The sequence below is a fragment of the Embiotoca jacksoni genome, unplaced genomic scaffold (genome assembly GCF_022577435.1).
Source record: "Embiotoca jacksoni isolate LCO1_2020_lvr unplaced genomic scaffold, fEmbJac1.0.p SCAF_2, whole genome shotgun sequence".
In the NCBI taxonomy this organism is placed as follows: Eukaryota; Metazoa; Chordata; class Actinopteri; family Embiotocidae; genus Embiotoca; species Embiotoca jacksoni.
The window spans coordinates 1204686-1222496 of record NW_027185340.1 but is presented as its reverse complement, the minus strand read 5'-3'; the positions used below and the strand labels follow the sequence as shown (position 1 = coordinate 1222496).

The 17811-nt window shown below is 42.3% G+C and overlaps 1 protein-coding gene across 1 annotated transcript in view; it reads right to left on the bottom strand.

Moving 5' to 3' along the window:
* Positions 1–17811, bottom strand: part of myo3b (myosin IIIB) — a 61391-nt gene that overhangs the window by 39748 nt on the left and 3832 nt on the right. Inside the window, exons 3-12 of the mRNA XM_069155224.1 lie at positions 15938–16072; positions 15287–15391; positions 14949–15048; positions 14271–14347; positions 13411–13556; positions 7277–7342; positions 4422–4577; positions 1653–1737; positions 1425–1541; positions 274–378 (exon numbers count right to left, since the gene is read on the bottom strand). Coding sequence (XP_069011325.1) covers positions 274–378; positions 1425–1541; positions 1653–1737; positions 4422–4577; positions 7277–7342; positions 13411–13556; positions 14271–14347; positions 14949–15048; positions 15287–15391; positions 15938–16072 — 1092 coding nt within the window. The remainder of the gene's footprint in view (positions 1–273; positions 379–1424; positions 1542–1652; positions 1738–4421; positions 4578–7276; positions 7343–13410; positions 13557–14270; positions 14348–14948; positions 15049–15286; positions 15392–15937; positions 16073–17811) is intronic.

Here is a 17811-nt window from a genome sequence, read left to right as displayed (position 1 = left end):
AAAGGAAATAAATCATAAAGCAAGAAATATTAACATTATATTAGATACATTTATCGATTATTTACAGGTAAAACTCCAGAATAAAATCTCCTTTTCAAGAGAGACCCGGCTGCTTCGCTTTGGTCCCAAAGTCCCACAGAGAACAAGATTCAGGAACATCCCAAACATTTTAAAAACATTTATTGTTTACAATAATTTCCCTTATAATTTTATCAGCGTAACAAACACACAGTAGGATGTTTCCACTAAATACACAATGTTTCTGCAGAATACCTGGTCTTTGCTGAACGTCACCATGCCTTGGTAGGCAGCGTCTGCAGTGGCAAAGATGTGTGGAGGGTTGTCGGCTCTCTTCACGCCGTGATACAGCTTAGAGAACTAAGAGGAGACACGAGCAAACACGGCGCTGAATTTTACCAAAAATATCTGGAGTTACTGAAAAGAGACGGTTGGTTTCAAGTAATCGTCACCCAGAATATATTTTGTGCTCTTTGCTTTGAAAATTGTAAATGGTCGCACATTTTTATCTACAAAGCGCTTTACGGTGTTTACCACTCACACACACACACACACACACACACACACACACACACACACACACACACACACACACACACCAATGGGAACAGAGCTGCCATGCAACATGCTGGCCATTGTTCAGGAGCAACGTGAGGTGCAGTGTATTGCCTAAGGACACTTCGGCATGCGAGCAGGAGGAACCCGGGATCGTATCGTTAACCTTTTGATTAGTGGGCAACACGAACTAGCGTCTGACCCACAGCCGCCCCCAAGACAACATTTACTGCAGTTTACAAAAGGACAACTGACAGTATGTGTTTTAAACCTTTATTATTCATCATTAAAACAGTACAAGGTCACACAAGTGTTAAACCCCCGGTCCGTTTGTAATTGAAGTAGTCGCTGCGGGACTTTGCGAGGTTTAATTTGCCCAAGTGGGAAATTCCTAATTCTCCAGAAGTCCTGTGCTATGCTTGTCCACTGTGCTTTGGACACTATGCTTGTCCGCTGTGCTTTGGACACTATGCTTGTCCGCTGTGCTTTGGACACTATGCTTGTCCACTGTGCTTTGGACACTATGCTTGTCCGCTGTGCTTTGGACACTATGCTTGTCCGCTGTGCTTTGGACACTATGCTTGTCCGCTGTGCTTTGGACACTATGCTTGTCCACTGTGCTTTGGACACTATGCTTGTCCACTGTGCTTTGGACGGGAACAACAACCTTCAACTTCTGAGAGACCCACTCAAACCATAAATGTCTGTGTTGGTCATCACAGCCGTATGCAGAATTCATGATTTGGCCTTAAGGAAGAAGCGGAGACGTGACTGATGGCACTCGTTCATTATTTCCATTGTGATTGTGAAACAGCTGAACATTTGTTTTTTGTGACCAGTGTGTTACCAACCTGGGGAGAGTAGATGCTGAGATTCTGGAAAGGATTGAGAGCGATAAGGATGTCACCAACGTAAGTGTACACCTGCAACTCATCGTACCTCTTATGGAGATGGCTGATTATTTTCTCCTGCAGGAAACAAAAGAAATGAAAATGAAATGAAATGTAAAAGACAAAAGACCACACACACACACAGATTTGCCGATCAATGCACGATGAGATAAACACATTAAATCTTACCTCATCTAAGAACTCCAGGTTTACCAGATCGTCGTCAGGACAGCTCTCTATTATGAGGGTTTTACGAGTATTGATCCGCTCGTGCCTGTATGAAGTCAAGGACATGATATTGCCTCTGAAAGCTGTAAAGTGACCACCAAATGAGAAACAGTATGACTGAATGTGAGACCCAGTCACTTCCAGGGTTTGTGTGAAGCCCTTTAAGCTCTCCCAGGGGACACATCTCCCATTATCACAGGCTGTGATTGCACTTCATCTGTGTTTTGACCCGTCACTCTCCAATGAGCCCCAGTGGGCAGAGGTCAACACGTAGCCAGCTGGCCCTGCAACGTCCTCAGGGGACATCACAGAGTGTGAGACAGAGTGAGACAGAGCTGGAGCTGAGTGGCTACGGTGTATAGCTCAGGTGCAGCCTGTCATTCTCTGACTGTATTTCCCCACATCCCCTGTCGGTCTCTCCTGCACCTTTCAAATAAAGGCGAAAACGTCAAAACAAATTCCTGAAACAAAAAAAAAAGCCTGCGAGTGCCTGGATGTGACTGAATCTGGATGCACTACACAATTTAATGCACCGTAGAGTGGACAGACATTTTTATGAAATTTAAAGCATAAGGTGTTTGTCTATTTTTCTCACTGTCATTAACTCCCACAAAAAGACTGAAACAAACAATTAACTTGTCATAGTTTTGTCTGTGTAGCTAAAGCTTAACATTGATTATTCATTCCTTATTCCAATATTAAAACATCAATACGCCACAGAGTAACGCATCAGGCCGATGAACATGGTCACTGTGGTATATTTAGAGTCAGTCCCACATACTGTCCTGATGCCATTCATTCTCACCAGGTAGCACCAGCTAGCAATTAGCAAGCCAGCAATTTAAACTAGTCTTACTAAATTGCGTTGCACCACTAAAGGCTTTTATAAACTGTAAATGTGTTGCAAGGAAAAAATGATGGCACGTTCCAATCAAAAGGTAATCACATGCAAACAAGACGTCACTATAGCATCAGAAACATCTCTATAACTGCCAAACAAACGTTTTAAAAGGTCATAGTCATATACATGTACTCAGCTGTCAGTATATTGTAAATGTTCAGGTATTACTTCATTTAGTCAATGAATAGATATTCTAACTTCACTGTTCCAATGTGCTATTTTTGAAAAATACAACTGAAAATCTTTCTAGGTTGCATCAATATTAAACAGCGTTTCAGTGAAGCGTCAGGTCAGATATGTCGACTAGATTTCAGATTCCATTTTTGATCATCACTCTAAACGGCTCATAACAAAACGAGCTAAAGTTAGCGTTGAGATTTTGTGAGTTTGGTTGCTAAGCAACACTTACACATGATCTCAATATTTTGGTAACAATTCATCTCTCGCATGGACTCAGTTTGTGCTGTAAAACCACTTTTAATGCTGGCTAAACTCCTTTTTTTCGGGGCGAGCAAACTGGTTTGAGATGAAGGTCCACAGAGAGAGTTTAGAAAATAGTGGAGGGTGACGTAGATGTTGTTGGTTTGGGCCTTTTAAATGGAAATCAAGTCACAGAAAAGGCATCCAAACATTTCTGGTAACTTTTTAATCCTCAAAGCAGCAATAATATAAAATCCTATATTTTACCAAAGATGTGTCCATATTCTATTATAATTAATAATCAAGTATAAGAATCTAAATATTCAAGCTTCAGGTTAGGAGTGTGTCTTCCTCCGCATTAATTCAGTATTCTGAATATAGTGTAAATGCAACAGCACAGGACCCTGCTCAGTATGTGGTCCCTATGAAGCGAACCCTCGTCATCATGTCCCTTTGGAGAAGGACTTCAGACCTCTGTCGTCTAATTCTCGCCTGCTTTGAAGTAACGCGCACTATTCCACCTACGGCAGCTACTTTTAAGTTCTCTATGTCTTTATTCTTATCTGGAGTCATTGTTTGCTGATCTGTGGCATGAGAGTCTAAACCAGGCGAGCCAAGTTCTCGCCCTACAAGCTCCTAATCCCATTATCCACTTTCACTGCGGACAGGAATTCGGGATCAGGCTCAGGCACCGGCTCTGCACACTCTCGGGAGTAAACAGAGCTGGCACGACATCAAGACTCTCCGTCAAGGGCAGGTTCAGCAAACTCCTTTATAATGAAGATTAGGCATTGCCAAAGTCAGTATTTCTCCAGTAAACAGGAGACTTTCTGCTCTGTCGTTTGCTGCCATGACAGAGTCTCGTGAAGTATTCACAATACAGAGGAAACTTTCCTGAAATCTCTCCATCTGTGTACACTCTCAGCATCTATACAAAACACAAGGAACTGTATCGCAGTTGCTAGTGTAATCTGTAAAGAAAATAACCCTGGTTATTTAATTTATAGTTGCAATATCAACTATTATCAGGAGTAAATCTATATATTTATTTTTTCCATCAGTGGTTTAATTGGGCGGAGAAGCTCCGTCAGACGGTTAGCACATCCACTGGCCTAAATGGGATTATTAATCTAAGGTTAGTCAGCACAATCGCTCCTTCTAAATTAGTTACACTCCCCTTACTTCTCTTTAATCACACACTGTAATGTCCATTACTGCGGCTCATCCTCGTGTCTATGCTTGGCTGTAAAAAGATGAGGCCCTGCCCCCTACTGGACGGACAAAATATCACCACTCTATCGATCTGAAATAGAGATCTCCAACACCCAAATGAAGCAATACGATTCATCATCAGAGTATATTATTTCCTCTGCAAGGCCAATGTTAGAAGTCAATTTTAAAAGACTTACTTGGTTTTGGTTTTGCAGCCTACTTCTTGCTGCTCCCCGATGAGAGCTGCTAACTGCTGACGGAGTGCCACGTCTTTGCCGTGGGCCTGCTTGATGAAGGGGTGCTCCAGGAGGTGGGTCACAGATGGACGCGCCTCAAAATCCTTTATCAGACACCTTACGAACACAAAATATCACAAAGTTACCTTGTTTCCAAAACTGTCAGTGAAAAAAACAAAAACGAGGACACCTTCAGACCTTTGAATTATCATTTAAGAAGTGAATTAAAAGCTAACTCTAATCACCTGAACATTGTAGACGACTGATTTGTCTGGATCAGCTCTGAGTGACATTCACACCAGCAGGGAGCTCCTCGCCAGGGTTTTTAAGTCTGGGTCAGTAGTCTGTCGTCCTCTGTCTGAGCACCACATGGTCACTATCACCATGGCCCCGAGTCCACAAAGCCCTGCTATGGCACAGCAGTACGCCCTATCTGTGATGTGCAGTGTTTGCCAGCAGGTGATGCCACCCTGTGATACGGCCACCTCAGCTGGTGATGTCAGTGGGATGGTGATACAAATGCTCTCCTAATATTGACTCTTCAGACTGACCGAACAGGAGAGCACGCTCGGCTTTCACTTCTGACGGTTCAGATATATCGTGAGACGAAACCTGTTCAATTAAAAGACTTGAAACCACTACCTGACTTCAAGGATGCATCCATTAACAATCCATATTTGTTCTGTTCATTTACTTGTTCAGCTAAAGACTTAAAGCCTCTGAATGTGTGCGAGCACGACAACACCAACAATTTACAGGCAGAGGCAAGATAGGAGAAAACCACTAATCTAGTTCCTACCACCTAATCAGCACTGAAATTCTGTTTCTTTTATCAGTTTGTTCGGCTGTGAAAGTTAATTCCATGAATTCATTAGCGTCAGGACATTAAGCAGAGGTTGCTGCTATTAGCAGGGCTGTGCTGCTGGGATGCTGAACGGCAGGGCCACTTTGTCACAGAAGTCAGCTCTTTGGCTGCCCAAGTGCAGACGCTGCTGATGGATTTATTATCCTGAAGCCCCCCCGCCCCTGTTTTTCCGACACGCACATACACAGGCCTGACGGGGCTGAAAAGGCTTCACAAACAGCCTGCGAAGCTTGATAACATTGTCCAGTCTCCCCACATTGAACCCTGGTGGGCTTTGTTTGAAGAGATTAACTTTGATATGATATCACACAATCCATTAACCCAGATTACAGAGCTGCAATCCAAAAAGGATCCAGCGACAACCACTGCAACGACACTGTAAAAGCTATAACAACCATCTCGCCACCACGGGTTGGTTGGATGGCAAATATGCCTCAACTCCATCCGGACCGATCTACAACCAAAGTGACACAAAAGAAGCCAACAGGCCATCGAGGCAGATCGTCTGTTTGTTTATTTCAATTACTCCTTTTCGGCCGATGCAAACAGCCAGAAACCATTTCTGCACAAATAACTCTCCACACAAATTACATTTTATTTTCTCATTATGGTTCAGGCTCACACACCTCTGTGCAGTAGATATTAAGGTTGTATATTCTGGGCAACCATTACAGGCCACCCCTGACATTATTAGCTTTGCACAGTGGAGGAAATGACAAGTTATCGGGGCCTCAGATAGCACTGATAACTCAGGTGAATTAGTTTGTTCCTCTGTGGCAGATTTACACAAATGAAAAGTCCACGAATAGAAAGACGAGTGTTGATAAAATCTGGCAATAAAATATCAATTTCAGTTCCCTCCACGTTCACGTGCACGTTCCTGCATGCTGACCATGTGATAATGACTAACGTTCAGTTTAGTCTGATTAAACAGCTTTATTTAAATATTTAGGAATTCATTCTGGACAAATACGACATAAAGTTGAAATGACTTGAGTCACTCATTATAATCCTCAGACAGTAAAGCAACCTGAACCAACCTGAACCAACCTGAACCAACCTGAACCAACCTGAACCAACCTGAACCAACCTGAACCAACCTGAACCAACCGGAGCCACCGACAAAGTGTCAATCATTGCGCTGCAGACACAAATATTTTATTCTTAAATTGAGCCCGATGGATCAGCTGATAATATCAATACTCATCACAAATGTTGGCACAAAAATATATTTCAATGCAGCCAAAAAAAAATTATTTACAGCTTGATTTTTGGGATAATAAGTTAAATATGTCCATTTGTGGTTCATTATTTCCCAGCGACATTCACAGTTCTAAATATCATTCTGTCTCTGCGACATGTTAACAGACTATTATCAAGTCTATTTATATTAAGTTCATGTTCAAATATAACATTTTTCTAAAATTAGAATTAGAAGAATTAGCCTCAATTTGAGCAAACAGCATATTTTGTTCATTTTTAAAGAGAATATCAGTAAATGAAAGCCCAGAAATGAAACTGTTATTTTGGCATGTGCATGAGATTGGGAACAACTACGTCAGTACCGTGTGACCTCCCCGTTAGACCAATACCACAGCTTCAAATGCTTTTAGTAGCTAGCTATTCCTTTTTCTTTTTGGGATTTATGAATTTCCCTCTTTTAAGTTGTGGAATATTTTTAGGATGTCTTGTACGTAGAGATCAACACACAGAGCCGCTCCAAAAGCTCCAGCATATGTCTCCAGGTTGAGGTCTGCTCTGGATCATTGTCCCGTGGAGGAGGCCAACCTCGTTTCACTTTCATTTCCAGAATTTGCTGATGGTCGCTGAATGAAGTGTTTCTGTCTACTCTGTGCTTTCACAACCCTTTCTGGAAAAGAATTGCTTTAACACAACGTCTTCAGACTGAAGGCAGACAAAGGCTGACAGGTTGAAGTTAGAGGAGACTTACTGGGCGATGAAATGGCAGAAACTTCTGCACCACTGTTCTGGATTTCGTAATGTGGGAGACGGATTTCTGAAACAAAACAAGAACAACAAAATTCAGCAAATGAGACTTTTATTCAGATTTTATGATCCCTGCTGTAACTCGGACAGACTTTGAGCACGTCTCCTGAGTTAGTTACTTGACAAATGCTAGCTGGCGAGCAGAGCGTGACCATCAGACTCCTGTGAGAGTTTTCGGCGCGAGGACGAGCTGGTCGGGGTCCAGGTCTGTGGCAGCCCCAGAAAAAGTGACAAATGATAACAGCTCCTCCGCTGGCTGGCAGCAAGCATCTGCCATGGGGAGCCAAAAGTTATGGGAGCTACTTATACCTCTGTCAGCAGCATTTACGGAGTCCATCTATAATGAGGCTAACACTTTTCAAGTGCCCACGATGACAGGAGGCAGGTCTGCGTGAGGAGCCGAGGCCGGGCAGGGCCCGAGTACCTTCGTCTTCACAAGGAGCTGTCGGCCTGACAGCTGGAGGCTGAAGCTTCTGTCACCGTCGGGCCAACAGTCACACACCTGGTCCAGGCATCTATTAACTGGGGGAGTAGCTCACGCCTGTTGTTTCACAAAAGCTGTCAGACAAGTGGAATAGGAAATCTCAAGACTAAAATTGTGTGTGTGTGTGTGTGTGTGTGTGTGTGTGTGTGTGTGTGTGTGTGTGTGTGTGTGTGTGTGTGTGTGTGTGTGTGTGTGTTGGGGGGGGGGGATGATTTGAATAAAAAAAATAATAAAAGTTTATGCAAACAAACTAGAGGTCGATGCAGAAACACTAAACGGCTTCATATTGAACATCTTTTTTTTTTTTTAGATAAAAATGGGGGCATTTTAGGGTACAAAATCTGTCATTCTCCACAGCTCTAACTTAGTCAAGTCTTTGATAAGAATTCAGACAGGCAATCCTTTCCAAAGTGCAGATCAAAGCCAGTAACTGACTGCCTCAATGCAACCTCTAATATGAGCCTGAAGACACATTCTCGCCTTGATGTTGTACCACACTGCTTATACATTACAAAGTCAATATAGCAGCACACTGCTGATAACACTGTCAAGTGTGCTCATTGTGCTTTGCAAATTCAGGCCGGGTTTTTTTTTTTTCTTGCAGTGTTTGTGAGAGTGCTGGCTCATATTGTAAACACAAATGGCTTATTCAAATTTAGGTCCAGGCAGTGCTTGTACTGTCAGTGTGGATTGAGGCAAAAATCAGAGAGGTGTCAACAGCTCTTGACAGCTGCAACTAAGCCATGAAAAAGACAAAAATCAGGCCATTGCAATGTTTGAATATGATGCTTGATATGCATAATTTATAATTCCTCCATTTATTATAGGATGTAAAACACTGTTATTTTTCATTCAAGCAATCCATCAAGTAGCACTTAATTCAACATTGCCATAGCTCACTTAAGAAATGCTTCAAACCTCTGCACACACCTCTGCACTTCTGCACATCAAACAAACATTGGGAAGAGTGCATATCTTTATAAGCATCATCATTACAGAAATATAAATGTAGTACTTTGCCAGACAAAGTGTGGTCTGTGACAAAGTGGCCGGCCTTTCACCAAAACCTGTACGTGCAGTTTGAAAACAAGAAGTAAACAGTGACGTCCTTCAAATTTCACAAATCAACCAAAACGGCATTTAAGATTTATAATTACCAGAACAAGATTTATGTATTTTCTTTCTTTAAAGACGTAGTGTAGAGGGCTCTGGTTTCCTAAAACAGAAGGACAGTTGCCTTCATTTACAGTAAGCTTCACAGAGAATGAGTACACGGGCCAAGATAAAGACTTATCCAGCGAATGGACCACACACTTACAATTTCAGCTCATCCATCACGGTAGCCACAGCACCGGCACTTCTTTGAGCATACATGCATGAACACAGAGAACTACTGCGACATTTATCATGTCCTTGGCGGCTACATTGCCAAAGCTGCAGTCCATGACACCACAGAGAGAGCAGTGAGATAACTGCATCAAAGGTGGCGATATTAAAGCCTTTACTCATGATTGGAAAGTCATCCAAGCAGCCAGTGATCTCCTGTCGGAGGTCAAGACTGTCTGATAATGGGAAGTCTGGGGCATTAGGGTTTATGGTTACTTCACTCCATCCAAATACACTTTTTTTTAGATGGATAAAATGTCAAAGTAGAAAATAAGAAGGTGATTTGACTTCCTGTAAATGACGGCAGGTTTTCACAGTAACAATAAGCAGTTTGATGAGAGAAACGTTAGTCGGGTGCACAGTTTTCAAAATCAGCATTATTTATGGAATTCTGCTGCGACAGAACAACCTGACAGCTTTTTAATTGTGATCAACCAGAAGTGAATATTGAGCTAAACTGGCGGCGCGGATGTAGAGATGGTAACGTCTGTCTGTCTGCTGGTCGACCCTGAACTCTGGTCCACACACAAATATCTCACAACCAACTGGATGGATGGGCATGACATTTTGGACAGATGTCTGTAGAGCCCAGTTGATGTGTCCCACTGACTCTGGTGATCTCATCTTCAAATGACGTCTTCAATTTCTCTGAATTGACTAAATACTTACGAAACAAGCGACCTTCCCTTTAGCCTCAGCTCGGCTTTATGATTTACTACTAATCTACATACTACCATCCTACTCTGAAGTAGGATGTGCTAAACATCACTGCAATGTTTAATATGTCAGCATGTTAGCACCAACATGAAGCCAACGTGGAAGTGCCAAAAACTGCAATTTCTCAAGTGGCCACTTGAGGCTGACCCCCATGTGACAATGACCAACTCTACAGAAAAATAAACATGTATACTGGTAGAGAAATGGTTTTGGTCTGGATAGCGTATTTACCAGTAACAAACAATTGTACAATTCTGTATTTGACCCATGTATTTTGTATTGAAGCTTAAAATTACACATCATTTAGAGCAGGACTGCTCTGAGTGACGGACTGATGCTGTTCCAGTTGGTTTCATGTCTAAGCCATTAGTCCACCACACACACACACACACACACACACACACACACACACACACACACACACACACACACACACACACACACACACACACACACACACACACAGAGACTCTCCACAGTGCTGCTTTCAGAAATCAGGCTTTATTGAGCCGGCCTCAGCTCCTCCCACGCACCACCTCGGAGACCAGTTTTGGATTAGCTGGAGAGGTAGGTGGTGTCAGGCACTACCAGGATGGTGACGGTTGGAGCCACGCACAATTAGCTTCAAAATCACTCTTCAGGAAACCTACGGGATGGGTGACGTCCCGGAGGCTACGTCCACCTTTTATACGCAGCCTATGGTTAGCACAGGGACATTAGCATTTAGCTTCGAGCCTAAATACAGCCTCACAAATACAGCTGCTAAAATGTCTGGAGACTTTTTTTAGACCTATTTTTTTCACTATCACTCTTTCAGCAAGAATCTAAAAAAATATATGTTAAACAAATGTGCAGTTATTCTTCTGTGAATTTAACATCAAATTTGACACATAAAAAAAAATCCATATTTCACCTCTTTAAAGATTTGATTCTGTGTCAGAAACACCAGAAATAGTGTTAATATTCCTCTTCCTTGGCTGTTCTGCTCCACTGACAATACCTCTGGGTCTTTTTCCATGAGAACCATCTCAGCAGCACACTAGTCTGGATTTCTCTCCCTCCGCCTCATGTTTTCATTCGCCTTTGTTGCCTCTGACAAGCCATCATTTACTTCATCTTCTATCTTGCTTGTTCTGGTCTGTGCTCCGACGCGCTGTTTAAAACGTGGCTCATATCGACGGGGATCTGGACCAATACACACAACCTTGGACGTCTTTGCTCGCTGCCTCGATCCTTGACATGCTGTAGTTTGACTTTACATGGACACCGAGGGGCCGAACAGCACAGAGAACACTGGCTCAAGCAATTAACCTTTCCGCATATTAAATATCAAAGACCATCTTTGTCTTGAGTATCTGTAATTAATTTCGCAGCTGATGATTTTACAACTTTGCCCTCTGACACGCTCCATTACCTTCAGTCATGGTCACCGTGAACATCACATATCTGTCATACGCACTGTAACACACTCAATTACTTTTCATTATGAAGAACAGGTGATGGTGGGAAAAAATAAAAATAAAAAAAATGACAAACACCTTTGATTCAATTTAAGAAAAACAACAACAACGATCCACCTGAGATTTAAACACGTGCATGAATCAACAGAACGTCACAACTCATCAAGCATCCGATGTTTCTGAAACACAAACGGACCACGTGCCAAGGTGACCCTAATTCATGGAGCCCATCAACGTCCCGTCTGACAGGTATCAGAGCTTCTCTTATCGTTTATAGCCTGCCGGGACGAGAATCCTTTCCACTTGTGCAGATTTCCCGCAGCACAACCAAAACAGCGGCATCATGGCTATCTGCTGCTGCCCCAGGTGTCAAAGCGGTGATAGCGCTGGGTGTTTATTTGGCCCTCCCCAGGAGCCATTAAATCCTCAGCCTGACTCGGGAGAATGTCCAGCAACAGCAACACATATAAAACAGCGTGCAACGTGTTTCAGAGAGGAAGGCTGGTGAAATGGATGATACAGACAAGATTAACTACACGACAGTGAAACCTTTAGCCTGGAAACACATTACTGTGTGCAACTGTAAAATATCAAAATGATGAAAATGCTTATTGCATGTTTTAGTGCTTACACGGGTTTAATAAAACACGTGGCACCCAAGGTCAATACGTGAGGAAACGCTCCTGTGGTAATGGTTTGTGACGTTTCAAATTGCAAGGAAAAATCTCCAACTCTGCTGTCATCAGGACCTACGAGGATAAATCTCTCCGATTTCATCATGAATCACCTGCGCCGCCATCGACGACACAAAGGTGGAACAAATTTCCTTATTTAGAGAGTAATTCATACGGGATTCAAAAAAGAGTGGTTTTTCGTCGTGGTTTTGTCGGCCGTGCTGCAGCGACAGGGTAAAATATATTTGATATAAATGACGTGTTAACAGAATCATTTCATGGTTCAACACATTCACTGTGATTTCTACCACGACCGCTAAACCTCTAAAGTCCCCATTCACACCCAAAAGGCCAAAATATATATTTTGATTGGAACAGAGAGGGAGCGATGTCGGTTAAAGACAAATGTCCAACGCTATCAGCATCCTTGTTAAACACAAAGTCAAAGAGTTTCAGAAATCTGGAGGAATGAAATAGAGTTGAACATTGACGAGGCCAATGCGAATGTCCCCTTTGATTACAGCTGCTGTTTCAAAAGGAAACTCGGTCACAACTTGACTGAAACCGCTCATTCACTTCCAGATTGCTTTTTGACATTTTCCCTAAAAAACAAAACCCCAAAGCAACATCTACTCAAAAAGCAGGCGATGTGTTTTAATGTGAATGCCTGGGAACATTTTTACCATCAGCAATACATTCTCTTATAATTATTTTACATTCTGGTTCAAATCCAGCTGATGAAATGCTGCGTTAGCTCCCATAATTCCTGCTACGTGAGGCACGCTGCTCTGTCTTGGCAGGGAGGAGATAATATTGTGACGGGGAGGAGGTGACAGCCTCATCTCAATGTGAATGGAGCTAATCACCAATGCAAATTGCAATCAGAAGGGCATATCTCTACCTAACTGAGAGATAATTACACGATTGTGCTGATAACAAAAGGTCAACCGCGTGTAGCCACTAAGCTCTCAAATGATCATCAGACACACACTGTTTCCAGCAGTGAATATTTTTACAGATTGAATCACGGCAGTAATTTTAAGGCCAAACACCTCTGCATTTTTTGATGATGAAGATTTGAAACACTGATTATTCAGCAGATGCTGCCTCTCAGATAGGCAAGATGAAAAATGCAGCAACGACAAGAAGCATGAATCAAACCACAACAATCCAGTTTGCTTTTTTTAGTTTCTAAATTTCAAGTCCTAATAAAGAATAGATCCAACTGTGGTGAGAGCCATTGTCATGTTTCCTTTTAAATTCAGTTTGCCATTGTCCTCCTAAAAGGGGGGAAGGAAGTGCTTTGAGTGTGGGCTGCCTAAAGCAGTGTGGTGTTAGCGCCCTCTACTGGACTCACCGTGGGATCTTGAAGAGGGCTTTGACTGGATGCATCTCGGCCAGCGGGGGATCTCCGTCCGCCAGCTCGATGGCTGTGATGCCAAGAGACCACACATCACAGCGGGCGTCATACGAGTAGTCGTACTGCTGTTCACAGGCTATGACCTGGTAACACAAGACAACAGGGAGCATCCTGAACACCTCATTTAGACCGTGATCGAGTCCTACAATCCAGTTTTACTCAAAGCAGGTGAGGAAATCTACCAGTGGGGTGAGATCAATCCATTTTTTTATAGTGGAAGAATCTACATAAAAACTGTACAATATTCTGAGGAACTGACTAATAATTTAAAGAAAATTATATTTTAAAGGATCATAAAGCTGAATGTTCATTCTTTGTTATCACACTCTCTTACTTGCAGCCCAAAATCTGGCAGAGTTACAGCCGTGTATATTCACGGCTCATTTAAACACCGAAAGCCAGTTCAGTTCAGGAGCTGCTGATATGATCTTCTCTTTTCCAGTCAATAATTGTAACTGACGCTACATTTTACAGCTGAGTTTATTCTAATTGCCTTTGAGGTCCCTCCCGACCAGCCCAATCACCGCACCTCATTTCTGCCAAAGAGTAAGCCGAGGGGCCGCGGACTCCCAGCTATTAACCTTGAGGCGACCTCAAGAGCTGCACCCGTGGAGGGGAATACACAATGACACAGAGGAGAGAGTCACGCTGAAATAACGGAGGCGCTCTCTCGCTTTCTCTCCGTGTAACACATATCAGACTTTGCTCATTTAAAATCAATTATAGTACAGTAAAACACGTGTGCATGTTTTACTGGTAACATCAACAGAGATTAAGATGTGTGAGTGAACTCTGACCTCAGGCGCCATCCAAAACGGCGTCCCGACCGATGTGTTCCTCCGCAGTCGTGCACTGGTCAGCTGAGCGGAAACACCTGAACAACATTTTAATATATTCAAGTCCAAAGCAAATAAGATTCAGATCTCACTGTAGTTTGTTTATCAGTGTGAATTTCCAAAGAGTAAAAGTAAGATTTATAGCAGACACTAAATGTTTGAATTAATCAATAAATCTTGGCATATAATTTAGTGTGGCAACCTGCCAAGCAGTAATAATAATGGGCTATAATCATTTCAAATTATGTAGGACAGATTTTTATCAGCATGAGTCCACTTCATCTCCATGACACAGAGGACATAAACATGCCTGGGGGTGACTCAAAGTCATTTGCCATAGCAGCTTTCTTTTAATATGCATAGGATCAAATAATGCAATTTAAATGAGCAATAATAGCCTTGGGTTAAGGCTACGGTCCATGAAATAAAAAGATGTTATGGTGAGAAAAGGAATAAAGTGTGGAGCACAAGAAATGAATTATCCTGCGTTTGTGTTTGCCTTCACAAACAATGTCGCAGGGATGTTGCTGCTGACACTTCCCAAAGATCAGTCACATGGCAAATAGAACTAATTTCACAACAATGCAGTGCAGAGAAAGGATTGGATTGGGCTACGTGTCCGCTCTGAACGATCGTTACCAAAATCAACCAGTTTGACTCCTCCTTCGGTTGTCAGGAGGATGTTGTTGCCTTTGACGTCGCGATGGATAATCCGGTTGTTGTGCAAATGCTGGAGACCCTTTTAAAATAGAGGACAGACAACAGAAGGTGCCAAGCATGAATCACAGTTATTAGTCATTAGTATAAAATGCATTAAAAGTGGAGCAGTACAAACTGTATAAAAGAAGTGTTCAGACAGAGACATTCAGAAACCGCCTGCCATAATTCCTCTGCTGAAAATAAATCCCCAGCATGCTCTGCATGTTTGCATCCCACCTTCTCTCAAACATTAGCAGCTTTGCAGAAGGCAGCCTTACCAAGAGGGCACTGCATAAGATGTACGAGATAACGGGCTCCTGCAGACGCTGGCCTCGCATGAGCAGGCTTTTGATGAGTTCTGTGACAGAGCCGCCGTTGCACAGCTGGGAGGGAGACAGAGAAACTCCAGTGATCACTCACAACTCCAGATTATGATTCATTGGGAGAGCTACCACACACACACCAGTTAGAGAGCAACGCAGCGTCATACGGCAGCACGATAGCATCAACATTCAGGTGGGTGGGTTGTCATTGCAAACTGAGGCCTATTTCAATACAAACAAAGTTTGAAACCTCTTTTTTTGGATCATATACAGAAACATGCAGCATTTGGAGGACAGGAACAGTTCAAGGTACCATGTGAACAAATACAGTTATCTTTACTTTCAGGGTTTCCACCAAAACAACATTGTGTGTCTTCCAGGTTTAATATCATGTTTGTTTCTTTTTCATTTTCTTCCTGAATATTTTAAAGCTCGTCTTGTTCACATCACCATACAAAGGCTAGCATCGCTGACATATCAGTCTTCTCGTCTTTCAATATAGAAGTTATATACAACGGAAGGTTATAAGACCTGCAACTAGGAAACAAATGAAGAGCACTCCTGCATTTATACCAATGAAGGAAATATACATTATGAAGAGCTCACCTCAAGTACCAGCCAGAGTTGTCCACCGGAAAGTTTGTCTGACTTGTAAAACATGCCGTAGAACTTCACCACGTTGGGATGGTTGGACAAGGACCTCAAAATGTTGTACTCTGCCTCAATCTCCTCATCCACATCCTTTAAACAGCACCAGCAAACAAACACAGTTCAAACACAGCAATGCAAGAGATGAAACAATAGAGTGACACATAATGAACGTTACATTTATGCTTAAACATTTTTAGGATGTGTTTCAATTTCACTGGCAGCAGAAAACCAGGCAGCAACTATAATTAGAAACCTAAAGATAGGATTATAAACTCAGTAGCAAAAGGAAGCGATGGGCTGCTGTGCTCGACTATTTCTGGAAGCACTTTTCTATCAAAGTAAATCTCAGAGGGAGGGAAGATCAACAGTCAGAGACGCAGAATTTCTCTTCCTGGATGTCTGAGTGATCGTGTCAGCAGTCTAATCAGGGAGAAGGATGGGAGAGGAGGCAGCTTCATCTTCATGGCCATCAGGGGAACATCGTGGTGGATAGCGCTGCCAGGGTGGGGATTGCTCCACTGACACAATCAGAGGCACGCCTCAGACCAACTCACTCCCACAATATGCTGCCAATGCAAAGTCTATAGTGTCCTTATCTCACAGATAAATGAATGGATATACAGCGAGGACACAGCCAGCGCAGCAGCTACACTTCCTGGCAAGAGTGTGTTATAGACTTAACATGGCAGGAAATAAATGAAATGGGGAGACATTGATATATATATCACGGGAGCAAGTACAAGTACAACTGCATCAAGACGGAAAGGAGGAAAAAGTACTGGCAACTTACTCTGTTTGAATGGCTTGAATGCTGAGACAAGTCACAGAGTTACAAAGAAAAACACAATGGTTTTAGTCTTCGCTTTCTTCTTCTGTCATGAGAAAACTGTCAGAAATAAATGGTTGTTGGTTCTCCTTCACTAACACGAACAATAAAAAGGCACAGTGGGGAGTCCCACCATGTCAGATCAGTGTTTGAACCAGAAAACCTGGAACTACCTGTTCAATTTATTACATTTTAAGGCCTTGCATTCATTTTATTTTCATATAACCTTTATTTCTACAAGGTAGCCGTCGAAGCTAAAACAATCAGTCCCAAAGAGACCTGAAAATAATAAACATTGCAGAAGGTACAGGCTCATTAGATCAGTAATTCACAATTACAGTGATAAAAAATGTTTTAACTTTCAGGTGACTTCTCAGGTGATGCTAACAGATCAGCTGTTTTTACTTATATCTTATACCTTCCTGTGGCATAAAGCAAAAGCACTAGATGAACCGGTCTGACAATAACACACCGCGAGTTAAAACAGTGGTGCCAAACCTAGGGGTCGGGACCCTCCAAAGGGACACGACATAAATCCTAGTGTTGAATAAACAATTTGCAAGACAGTGAAGCCGAAAACAGAGTTGTACTAATGTTGTACTAACGTTGTACTAATGTACTAATGTTGTACTAATGTTGTACTAATGTACTAATGTTGTACTAATGTTGTACTAATGTACTAATGTTGTACTAATGTTGTACTAATGTACTAATGTTGTACTAATGTTGTACTAATGTACTAATGTTGTACTAATGTTGTACTAATGTACTAATGTTGTACTAATGTTGTACTAATGTACTAATGTTGTACTAATGTACTAATACACGGCAGCTTTGAGGCTTTAACATGCTGCTTATGATAACGCCGCTAACGCAAGGTATGTTTACTGTGTTCACCATGCTAACAGTTACTAAACACTAAAAGTACTTTTCTTTTCCATAAACCAGCCGTGGCTGGTTCTCAATCATCCACCGTGTCAACTCTTCTAACACAACAAGTAGC